Source organism: Chaetodon auriga, chromosome 14 (assembly GCF_051107435.1).
Source record: "Chaetodon auriga isolate fChaAug3 chromosome 14, fChaAug3.hap1, whole genome shotgun sequence".
NCBI lineage: Eukaryota > Metazoa > Chordata > Actinopteri > Chaetodontiformes > Chaetodontidae > Chaetodon > Chaetodon auriga.
The window spans coordinates 2,507,750-2,520,534 of NC_135087.1; the positions used below are offsets into that span (position 1 = coordinate 2,507,750).

The 12,785-nt window shown below is 45.2% G+C and overlaps 1 protein-coding gene across 4 annotated transcripts in view; it reads right to left on the reverse strand.

The window, feature by feature from the left end:
* The window catches only part of klc1a (kinesin light chain 1a), a 43,482-nt gene that overhangs the window by 11,452 nt on the left and 19,245 nt on the right, over nt 1-12,785 (reverse strand). For 2 of the 4 annotated variants that reach the window (XM_076749039.1, XM_076749041.1), the window contains exons 8-13: nt 10,148-10,321; nt 9,335-9,434; nt 8,978-9,030; nt 8,316-8,383; nt 7,739-7,847; nt 6,222-6,383 (exon numbers count right to left, since the gene is read on the reverse strand). In XM_076749039.1, the coding sequence (XP_076605154.1) occupies nt 6,222-6,383; nt 7,739-7,847; nt 8,316-8,383; nt 8,978-9,030; nt 9,335-9,434; nt 10,148-10,321 (666 nt within the window). Of the gene's footprint in view, nt 1-159; nt 2,182-6,221; nt 6,384-7,738; nt 7,848-8,315; nt 8,384-8,977; nt 9,031-9,334; nt 9,435-10,147; nt 10,322-12,785 lie in introns of those variants that run through there. The other 2 variants (XM_076749043.1, XM_076749042.1) reach the window with 2 other exon arrangements.

The window sequence follows — 12,785 nt, forward strand, 5'->3', positions numbered from 1 at the left end:
CGAATGGATTCTGGACCTCCAGCCGATCAGCTGGCAGGCTGACGGTCGCTCGGTGTCAGGATGTGCTGCTGCAGAGAGGTGTTAATGCTTGGAGCTCACTGGGTTATGAAGGCACACAGAGAAAAGAGAGGGAACACACAAAGAGGCGACAGGCACAGGTTCAGGTGAGCAAAGAGTTTAGGTTTTATTAGAAGTTAAGAAAGACAAACTGTCAGATGCACAAACAGGACAGGACACGCAGAAGATTATTAGCAGGAGCGAAAAACAGAGACGAGGAGACTACTTCAATTCCCGAGTTTCCAACAAATGCAACAGTGCTTGTTTACAGTAAACCCTCTGCACCCCCTGCGCCCCCATCCCGACGTCTATATACAGAGATATACAGGAGGCGGACAGGCTGGATGCACGATGCTCAGGCTAAAAAGCTTCGGTTCTCTTCCCTTCAAATTTTAACTATGCTCTGTCACGGACTTTAAACGCATCGTGCATGAACCCTGCCACCTGTCACGTGTCCCCTCGTTGACATCACAACAGTTTAGTCTGACATCAGCGCGAACAGATGACACAGAGCGACGAGCTAACGACGAAAACTCTACCCACGGAGCCACAATCAACGGTGCTCTCGATCATGCTGACGAGTCACGCTGATCTTATTTACAGCGCGTTAAATCACTACGAGCGTTGAGTCACCACGAATGAGTCTAGATGCAAATGCTGAATCGAACCGGATGGACGACAGAGGACGGGCGCAGAGCTTCTAACCTCTGCAGAGACAGACGGAGAGTTCAAAGCTTCAACTCTGACCAGTTCACACCTGGAAGGTATCTGTGGAGTGTTTCTGTCTGATCAGCTGACCGTGATGTCAGCAGGACGTGACCAGTGCTGTGTCTGTGTGTTTGTCCTCAGTCGCAGCCTGGTGTTAAACGTTGACTTTTTTAAATGCGGTTTGGTGCAGAGACTCTGATCTGTGCTCCTGCTCAGCTCTAATGGAGGACACACAGATAACGCTTCCAGTTCATTTCTTTTACTGGTTTTTATTTCTCTTTTTCCCTGACTGGTTTTAATCACACAGACTAATTCTGACCAAAATCTCTAAAAATAAGGATCCTTTTTGGTCCTTAAATGAACCACAAGAACATAAGCAAAAACACAATCATCTTTTCAGCTGATTAATCAATTTCATGTTTTGTTTTTAAGGGTTTCTCACTATAATTTACCAGTTTTATCTGACCAGAATTCAAGATATTCAGTTTTCCATCAAATGACCGAAGAAAAGCATCAAATCTTCACATCTGTTTTTGGTTTAAAACTGATATATTTCATCAATTATCAGAACAGTAGTCGGTTGAGTTCCCCATGCTGAACATCACCCTTTATTTTATACTTTCTGTCTCTAGCAGCTGCAGTTGTCAAACAGGGAAACAGTGTAATACTGAAGCAAAAACCACTCAACTATTTCTTTACTATCTATCCATGTGCTGAAACAGGAACATTTTTGGTGCTTCTGAGCTCTATTGTTGGTGTCCAGTCACCTTTTTTCACCTTTTTATGGAGTCAAGATCCAAGAAAGCAAATAACTTTAAAGCAAAGCCACAGCTGCTATTCTGCTGTAACGGTTTGTTGAAAGTCCAGGTCAAAATGGAGAGAGTTCAGCTTCAGAGGACAGCTGAGAGAAGAAGGTAGGAAGCAGAGACTCGGTTTACTGTCAGCCTCTCCTCACAATTCTTCCAACAACCAATTAAATGAGACTACAGCCAAAAGTACAGTTTAAAGACACTGGAGAGAGAGAGGAGGTGGAGGAGCAGAGGTTAGAGTGAAAGGACAGCAGAAAGAACAAGAGAAGAAGCACAAATTTAAAGAAACATCACCCCGCCCCCCCCACAGCACAAACACACAGTCGAGTACAGCGCTTCGACACAAGCAGGAAGTCTGGGTTCAGACACACGTTTCCCCTCAACCCCCTCCATGAAAAAGCAACGCTATCGGTCTGGTTCGACCCGGCCCGTGAAGAATCCCACCAGAACCCGGAGGCGGAGGTGGTGGTGGAGGAGAAAGAGAGGGGGAGGCAGAGCTGAAGAAAACTGCAAAGCTGAAGGGGTTGAGGCGAGGTGAGGTGAGGCGAGGCGTCCGTCATGCAGAAGACAAGTTTTTAGAACCATTACAAGGCATCTGGAGTTATGCCTGCCGGTCAGACAGAGCAGGAAGAGGAGAGAGAGAAGGAAACACGAGCAGTGAAAGAGAGAAAAAGACATGAACAGACAGTTTAAAGAAGCAGTGGAGGAAGAGAAAGAAGGGAAACAATCAATTTAAGAGACTGACGAGGTTATCGAGCAGGGTTTCCAGGTCAGACACAGTGCGTCTCCACCAGCAGGTGCGTTAGCTACGGGGGCATCAGCTGACCTTACAAATCAACACAAACAAGCAAATATACTTTGGCTGTTTATTCCTGTGCTTGGCAAAGAAACGGAGGAAGCAGTCCAAAAAACCTGAGGCCATAAAGACTGGAAAACCACTAAGGTTACCAACGGTTGCATCATCAGCTGAGTAAAACACAAAGACTGCAGGCCTTCAGAGCCTTAAAGACCAGCAATTAGACTGATCCCTCAGAACGGAAGGGAGGCACGAAGAAACACGGCAAAGCGGGTAGACAAAATATTAGAAACACCTCAGTAACCCAACATAAAGCTGAACATCCTAACCTCCGTGAAGGATTTACTGCAGGACTGACTACTTTAATTTTAGCGCAGTGTACCTAATAAACTGGAAACTGACTGTACATCCACAGTTTTAACGTGATGCATTTCTTCATCACACAGCCAGAAGACAAACAGAGGCAGCACGGAGGACAAGTTATCATCAGCTCTGTCCAGATGGAGTTCACACCTCCGGCTTCCTGCTTCAGGTGTGACAGGTCTGGACTGCCTGAATGAACCTCAGCACGTTGAATACACGACAGCTTCTGACATGCTGGGAAACAACACCAAATATACGCTGATGAACTCAACTCTCTTCTCCAAACTAATTTAATTCTAAATGTGTATTTTGGGGTGTGACAGCAGAGCGTTCGAGTTTCATCCTGATATTTCAGACCAAACACGGCCAGACAGCAGACGGCTGTTAGTTATTTTATCTTCATTTTCTTTCATTGGTTCATTCTGTCCGAGTGGCTGTGATGTAATTCACAGGCTTCACCACGAGGTGGAGCTTTTGCACAGTTTAAGGTGATGGAGAGCGACTGTGTCTGAACCTGGAACATTGTTAGAACACTTACATCGAGCAGAACAACGTTAAACTTAGTTAAAGCACCACAGAACAAACACAGAGGGGAAGCAGGCAGAGACACATGAGAGCAGCCAGACAAATACAGAACACTGAAACCTTCTGCTGGTCCACTGTGTTCTTTGGCTACATGGGAACCAAGCAGGGCGGAAATAAAGATCAACTGTTGGACTAAAGATGTCAGAAAACAGTAAAGATGTCCACCACATTTTATACAAACCCAAACTCATTCACTAAAATTGATTGTTTTACCTGATCAACAGTGCAAAAAACAAAGATATTCAATATTTTATCACAGAGAGATGAAGAAATCCAGCAAGTTTCCACACTGGAGAAGCAAGAAACAGTAAATTCTTTGCTCAAGAAATGACTTCAATGATTAACTGATTCTTAAAATCAAGTTAATTCTATTATTGCAAAAAAAAAAGTCTGGATTAAAAATCAGCTGAAGGCCTAAAATGTTGAATGTAAAGAAAAAACACACATTAGTCGATATAATAATAAACCCAGTAGAGATTACAGAGCTAAAGGATATTTAACAGCAGCTGAGTGATAATCAGCATTTATTGTGTTTGCAGTGTTTTCTTGGTTTTTAAGTGTAAACCTTTAGCTTCACCGTTAGCTTACAGGCTACATAAACATCCTTTAAACATCCTTCCTCTCCGGCTGCTAACATGCTGACAAAGCAAGCGAGGGGAAGGAATACAGATCAGAGACGTTTCATTCTCAGGCAGCAGCTCATCACACAAATGCAGAGGAGGGACAGACCGACACAGGGACACACAGCACAGTGGACACAGACCACAGACATCAGCAAAGTGTCCAGAGGACGCAGAAGGAGTACAGTACAGAGCCCGTGTTGAGTCAGGAGAGCAGACTGATGAGTCACGCTGCTTCTCACAGGACTTTTTGTTATAATGAAAGTAAGAAGAAAGCAGCTTTCACGCCTGCCTGTGGAGAGAGCTGCAGCGGAAGACAAGATTTCTGTGACAGGCTGGAAGAAAAACGCAGCCTGAAACCTGCAGGGACGCAGCGGAGGGTAGAAATACTAGAGCCGTGTTTTTATACACCCAGTGCTCATTCTCCATTATGTTCATTATGCATGCATACTTGCTAATGCTAATCTATATATAAATATTCAAAGAAACTGTATCTACTGCGCTACTGTGACCTGAATCTTCAGAAAACAGCATCATTACGCTGTTCATTTGTGCACATCAGTTAGGTGTCATACCTGCTTGATATCTGATTTTTTCTAAACATTTCTTTAAATTTATAATCCATAACAATAGAGTTCATCTTAAATCATAACCTGGCATGTTCGTAACTTCAGTTTTCTTGTCGTCTTTACGGCTTGGTCACATCAAATCTCCTTCCAGCTGCAGCTCTTTCCTGACAGGACGGTGTAAATAGAGATCAGCTGGTGATGTGAGAATCTGCAGGAGGCTGAAGGCTAATAACCGGCTGACAGGACACAGTGTGTGCAGACGACGATGTGTCTCACACCAACCCTCCCAGAGGTGCAGGGGGAGATGCTGATTGGTTGTTCAGGGCGCTATCACTACTGTTGCTATGTGAGCAGGCCAGCCCTGAGCAGCAGGAGGAGCAGCAGCAGCAGCAGCAGCAGCAGCAGCGTTTCAGAAATAAGATGGTGAGCAGCCTACAGAGACTCTACATCTACATGTTCTGCCACTGCAGTCACTAGAGGCTGAGAAAATACTGCAGCTACTGTGAAATGTACTTCGTTAGAGACGTGGCTCTGCGGCGCAGGGTGTGAGGTGGGGGGACGTCAACATGTGTAACCGGGGGGGCTTTACTGCTGCTGTGAAAGCACTTTTTTAAAGAGTTAGCTGAGAAAGCTCTACAGAAGTTTTAGTGGAAAAGAGAGTTTCTCATGAGCAAAGCACTACGGAGGCATGAACCAGTACGACTGAAGCAGAGACGTGAGATCCAGCCAGGTGAGCGTCTCCGCGGAGCAGCGTCTCACTTGGTTTCATTAATCAGTGAAGGACAAGCAGCAGCTACTGTAGTAATTCTGACAGTCAATCAGCATTATCAGTGTAGCACAGTACAAAATGAGCTTTTCACTCCACACAGTGTGACAGAATTTACAGCGATTCACTGAGTTCAGCATCAACCTCGTAGATTCTTTCTCGACTGAAGCCACTGGAGCCCCCAAAACACTGACAACTTCAATCATATGATGGAGTAAGGGAGGTTTTCAGCTTGATGTGTAGCTTGTCAAGGACGAATTAGACTATTTAGACAGGATCTTTATCAAAACTAGAGGATTAGGTAAATTGAAGGTAAGGTCACAGAATTGATATTCGCCATCATCCTGAGACAGAAATCAAACACACATCTGATTCCAGCTCCTGTAACTTCTACAAACTGGTCTACGATGCCTCCTCTGCTTACTGCATGAAGAAATAGATGAATGTGGGTATCAGGTCTGACCTTGTTCAGTCACTTATTATCACATAACGACAGAGGAAGCAGTTAGACACATTTTACATGCAGCTGCAGAACTACTGGAAATGAGCATGGATGGTTACCACATCCACCTCTTTCTCGTCAGGAGTTTGAGGTTTCTGGTTGTTTCTGAGGTTTCAGATTGAATTGTTACTCGTCTACGGTTGCTGCATTGTGTTTTGAAAATACCCCATTTTAACAGCATCAGCCTCTCCAGGACAAAGATGACTAAACAAAGCAGCTGGTCTCAGAGTTAAATTGATGTGCTCGGGACCAGCTGGATGAGACCTCAGTGGTGCCTGGAGGGGCCGTGCTGTCATATAGATGTCGAGTCTCTACTTCGGTGAGATGAGATCACTCTGAATGTGGCTTCTGTCCAGAAAGATCCCGGCGGTTTGTCATCTAAACACATCAGCGCTCCTGGCCTGAGGACTCTGGGTAACGTGTCGAGGGCTGTGTACTGTACTTACCCCGTTCCACTCCACGCTCATACTCACTTCCTCGCCACCGTCGGGCCCGCTCTCGTACTTCACCGTGTCAGAGGTCAAACTCTCGCGGCTTCGCTGCTTCTCGCGGGCCTCCGGCTCGCTCAGGACTTCCGCCACGCGCTGCTTATGCACATTGTCCAGACCCTGATGAACACACACACACACACACACACACACACACACACACACACAGAAACACAGACAGCAATAAATGCCAATTCATCTAATCCAATTAAAGCAAAAGCTGAGCACCTCTGCCACCTGCAGCTCGTCACACACATGGACACCGCACAGCTGACAGGAACAAGTACATTTCATCCAATCCAATTAATATTAAAGCTCTCGACTTGGACCACCTGCTGCACTGAAGCCAGGCGCTGGCAGGCGCTCACGCCTCCAGCAGGACGAGGAGGAACGAATTCAGCAGTCAGTGACTGAAGCAAGATGGAGAAACTTAAAGCTTTCTTTGAAGGAAAGTGCTGCACAGCAAACACAAACAGATTTGAGGTGAGCTCAGAGAAACTTTGCTCCTTCAGCAGACGGACGTGAGAACAGAAACTCTGCACAGTGACGATCAGATGAACAATTCACAGACTTGAAGTTTTCATGTGAAAAATGCTCATTTGAAAGCCATTCAGGCATCTCTTCAGAAACCAGTGGGTAAAGTAAAGGAGCCTCTGGCTGCTGATTAAAGCTGGACCACTGATACTGTTTGAGCACAGTGAGGACTGAAGCACAGGCGGCTTCCTTTGACCCTCTGAGGAATCAATTATTCAGAGGGGAAAAACACAGAGCAGCAGGACAACACACTGTAGAGCGGTGACGTGTCAGAGTCTACGAGCCTGTTATTTTACATCTATTAACATCTTCTCCCTCTCACATTACACAGACTTTCACATTTTACTGATTCTTTTAAGGACGGAGAGCAGGACATGGACTGTTTCGAATGTCAAAATCCACTTGAAATGATTGAAAAGAAAAAAAGAGAAATGTTCACAGTTTGTGCTTTTAAACCCAATAAATATTTTCCCATTCTCAGCAGTATAAAACAGCCCAAAATATCCATGTGGGTGTTTAAAACTGGACTGATTACCAAACCTCTCCACAGCTGTAACACACAGTTTAAATGGTATCATGTGTTACTTCCCAGCTGAGGATACTTGGCATTAAATCCTGGAAGGATATCCTAATTCAGGATAAAAGCTGCAGGGCTTCACCACCGCCTCCCACCTCTCATCTCCACATGAGACCCCATTAGGCTGCATAAGTAACACACCATCAGAGGCAGCTTAAAAGCTGCAATCCAGACTTCTCAGCATCCAAAGAGCCTCATCTCATCCCTAATTTTACACTAGACTGAACTTTTTCTGTGAATGCTGAGCTGTTTTGGTAACCGCTGTCGGCCGTCCGCTGCTATCTGTGCAGTTTAACACCGACAGCGAGGATTTAACCCCACACACGAATCCTGTCGTATCAGTCACGTCGCCCGGAGACCACACCTGCTTTCTGGAGCGCATGGCAGCTTCCTCCAGAGTCTCGGCCGCCTCGAACTTGCCCTGCCGCCTGTAGAGGGCGCCCAGGTTCTTCAGGGTGGTGGTCACCGTGGGGCTGCAAGAACAAGGAGGAGGAAGTTTTTCACTTGTTTACAGCCATATTTCACGGTTAGTTAAACTTTTCCTTACATGCAGAAGCTCTTTCTCTCAATAAACGCTAACGTGTTTTGCCTTACAAAGAATGTGATAAAACACAAGAGTGAAGCGTCTTTATCAGGACTCAGACCGGCAGGATATGTGCTTCAAATGTGTTTTTGTGAATATTTTCTTTGTACTAACCAGGATAAGATAAATTAGATAGATTCTGCTACACAAAGTTAGGTTTCCCTTTTCAGACTTCACTCTAAATTTGCAGTTTTTCAAGCTAATTAACGAATTCTCGCTCTTCGGGCATCTAAAAATACAGTAAAGAAATGATTTCTTTTGGGTGCAACTCGTCACAGTCGGCCAGTGATGGCAGGTCAAGAGTAGACAAAGCAGCCCGTCTTCACTCAGACCCTGAATCCATTACACACACACTGACCTGTCCACTTTGCAGGCTTTGTACCAGCCTCCATATTCTCCAAACGGTGAGCCGTCCTTCTGCTTCCCCTACAAGACAAAACTCATGTTCATCAGTTAACGAGAAAGCTGCTTCAGGGAATCCACGTGGACTTACCGGAACGTTCCGAGTCTGGACAGAAAGCACGGACCCTTGAACTTCACATGTGAGGTGACTCGTGCTTTAACGACTTAAAAACTAGAGGCTTTTTAATACCATCAAAGATAACATGAAGGGGTATTTAGTGGTGGGATTATAGTCGAGTCAGGATTCCTTCCCTGAACAACTAAACCTTTTAAACCATGACGGGAATAAACTCCTCGTTGGGAAAGTCGGGCACTCACCATCAGCACTGGATGGTTATTACTGAGCCTTAATCTGCTAATCCAACTCATTGCAAAGTCAATCCTTCCTATTCCATCTTAAATAAGATCATAAAACTGTCACAGCCGTTTAATGCCGCCGTCAGTGTTGCTTAGTATTTTCATATCTGAGTGTGTGTGACACGGTGTGGATAATAATTAAATGTGGTGACTGTGTCAGATTTCTTGACTGATACATGTAAGACTGTGGGGACAAACATCACACACACGACTAGAATTTCTGCATACATGATAAAACAAATACGAGCAGACTGGGCTCACCTTGCTTTGTTCCTCTCGCTCCTCAGCGTGCATCCATATTGGTTTGTTCTCATCTGCAGACAAACACACGTTCAGACGTGAATGAGTGCCGACAAACACTAACTCAGATGAACAGCGTCTCGTTCTGAAGGAGCACAGTTTTCATTTTTCGGCTGAAAGGTCGTTTTTGTTTACGCCGAACCAAAATGATAACAGCAGCCTGAAAGCATTAACCTTTACATGAGAAGGCGAGAGCAGCACACGTTTGTTTGTTTGTGTGTGTTTGGCTTGTTTTAAGTCACTGTGGAGAAGAGAATAGCGGCTGACATGTCCAAACTCTAAGTGTGTTTGTGCTTGTCGTCCAGTCACGTGTCGTACCGTCAACAGAGCCGAACTCCCGCTCGTGAGCGCGGGTGAGGATTTCTTTATACAGAGTTTCAGCCTGCTTGAACTTGCCCTGTTTCAGGTAACAGGACGCCTGAAGAACACAGAGAAGCAAACGTTAAGAGTCAGCATGGCAGCATGCAGAAGAGGTCGTCTTGCACATCACACACTGAGGGGACGCAGCTGTTTTTAGTAGAAAATGTTGTTTGTTTCTTGATCAAAAGAGGAAGAACAATTAAAATCGGCATTTCAGACAAACAGAAAACAGCTGTTTCTTATCTGATTAATAATTCAGACTCAAAGTCTGGTCACATTCAAAAGAACCAGATTTCATTGGGGGATCAAATCGATTCACTCTGATGGAATCTGCTGCAGTGCTGGTGTGCAGGGTGTTAATGGCACAGGACAGAAAACTGTGACTGACTCATGCTAGCTTGGCTGGACTGTGTGCTAGCAGTTAGCTTGCCAGCTACCGCGGTGTGCTAGCTGTGAGTCGTCTCTACAGAGCTACGAGACACACTGAAGGCTTCTTCTGTGCCACTTTCTGGTGTTACTGGGCTTCAGTCCTGTGGTGTTTATTTTCATTGGGAATCTAGCCTCTATGGTGAATCTGATTGGACCAATGGAATGAACACACAAGTGATACTGGCTAACGTAGAGCATGTCTACAGGTTAGTGCAGAATAAACACAGTTTAGCCTGGACTACAGCACTCCAATCCTGATTCCATTTAAACTGATTTATCTGGTATCAATACACTGAAATACCCAAAAGTGGCTTTCCTCCACCCAGCCTCCACCCTTCTCACCAGGTTGTTCTTGGTCTTGGCCACGTTGGGGTCGTCTGGGCCCAGTTTGGTCTGGTAGATCTCCAGCGCTCTCATGTAATAGTATTCCACCTCTTCATACTTGCCCTGGTTCTGACACAGCAGGGCCAGGTTGTTCAGCTGCTTGGCCACATCTGGGTGGTCCTTCCCCAGCACCTGGGATGGAAGCAGGAGCAGAGAGGGGTTAAGACAACAGCCTGTACGTCCAACAGAACGAGTTTAAGGCAACAAGCTGCGTCTCCTCTGTGCCATTTGGTCCACAGCTCTAAACCTGGGTGAGAAACTACCACCAGCCTGTAACCAGGTGCTGGAAGCTCTTGTTGTAGCTCGTAATCTGTCATGGAGCAGTTTGTCACTCCACCACGTTTTGTGTGTCAAAGAGGCTAGAAAACTCTGGAATTTACTTGTAACTCCTCAGTAATTCTTTTACTTCATTCTGTGAATTTCCATCAGGGTCAAATGTGTGACCCTAACCCACTTTCAATCCTCGTGTCTACTTTAGTAATTTTGGATTCAATGGAAAATAAGGCTGTCTGCCAATCTGTTGGCTTCTGCTAATTTGATTTGTTAGATCTCTTGCCAGGCCGAGTCGACCTTTGCACTGCTTGCCACAGATCATTTGTACTGTTGCTGATCTTGGAATTTAGGCTCTACCTTTACACATAAAAATGTCTATTTGCCATTTTAGACTGATGAATTTGGGCCCCCGGAAACGACCTGGAAATCAAATCTGTAACTGCTGTTCACACCACAACTTAACCTCCAAACGTGTCTCCTAAAAGATTTTGACCTGAGCCAGGCTGGTGGACGACTGACCTGCTTGATTAAATAAAAGCTGAGCACAGAGGACAAACACATCAGCTCAGCATTTATCAGAGAAAACGATATCCTCGCTTCACAGAGCGAAAGAAGCAGAACGAACAGGAAAAATTGCGAAAAGTGGATGTTTGCATTAATGTGGATATGAGAGCAGTGTAAGCTTTTCCTCTGTGCTGAGGAAGCTCAAAGCCATTAGAGTTGAATGTAGGAAGCATGAAAGAGATGCAGAAGGATCACTGGAGACTGAGGTGGATAGATGAAGAAAACTGCAGAGAGGGTTTAGTCTGAGTCTGAATGACTGGAAAAGAGGGGGATCAAAGAGAAGGAGAGAAGTGGAGACAGGCTGAGACTTTGGAGAGGGAGATGCCAGGCAGAAAAAAAAGATTCAAAGAGGATGACGAAGGAGAGAAAAGGAGATGAAGTCACAGAAAGCCAGAAGTCTCAGCTCACTGCAGCTCACCGAGAAACCACTTCATTAAAAACAGTGGAGAAAGAGAAAAAGGGACGTGAAGTTTGAGGACGGAGACAAAAGCTAGAAAGAGAAGCACTGGAGCATCGGAGATGAAAGCTAACCCAAGTTAGCTCGTTGTTTGTCCTGTGGGGGATTTCTGGCTTCAGCTTATTACAGTATAACGTCTGTGGGAGGTCTGAGATCAAACCCCTGCTGAGCACCACAGATCATCTCCCTCCCCGCTGGAGACTGACAGCCTCTCAGTGTCTGTGATTGTCAGGATGGTGCAGAGGAAACTGAGCAGAGCCTCAGACAGTATTCGGTCCGTCCTGGCCTTCCACGCCTCCTCCTCCTCCTCAGCACAACACATCTGACAGCTTTCCTGTAAACGTCATTAGCTGCAAAATGATTGCCGTAAGCCACCAGTGAGCTGCAGGTCGCTGAGGGATTGATCGTGTTTATTGATGAGTGCCCTGCCTCTGAATACCAGAAGTGCTGCAGTCTGCGGTGCTTTCTGGGAAGCTCGTAGGATCTCTACTAACAGGGCACTGACTGAATCCACGTTTTACCCAAATATTTACTGAATATGGGAATTTTTGAGAAATTGGAGAGCAAGTTTCTGTCCCTCTGAGACAGACGAGCATATTTCAACAAAGACGTCAGAGACAGATAGCAGCAGGTGGCGCTTCAGTTTGTTGTTCAAGGACATCTGAGCAGAAAATAAAACTTGTTCTTGATTTCAGTCAGGTTCTCTGCTCCGTTCAACCAGATTAAATACTTATTTAGTGCTTCATGTTTAAGGGAAATGGCAGAAGTCTGTGCCTGGTCTTTGGGTTTTAAAGGATAAGGCTGCTAATATCACAGATATCTGCTCAGTGGTTTGAAGACTTTCTGTTCTCAGGGCCCAGAGGACAAGCTGAAATCTAAAGACACGCCTGTGCCCCTGTGAAACATGCTATCACTCTGTAAACACTTGTTTTTATTTACTCATGCCAAATAAAATTTGACAAGAACAACTGTGCTACTCATGAAATATTTACTAAAGAAATAATTCAAGAATTCATTTGAGACTTCGTGAAATAACATCAAAGCAAAAGCTTTTTATTCACCATCAACATGTTTTTGTTTCCTCTTGAATAAACTGAACAGCCAAAAGCCTTTCTATCAGTTTCGTAGGTTCGCCCCCATCGCATGAAGCTGAAGCTGAGCTTTTCCTGAACATCTCAAAAAAGGAGAAACTGCAGGAAAAACCGCTCTGCCGCAGCCACCTTGCACCGCCTGCCTGTGCAGCGGTAAATCTTCCAGCTTAAGCAAGAGCATTATTATCTGAGTTTAAGCAGCACCAAAATA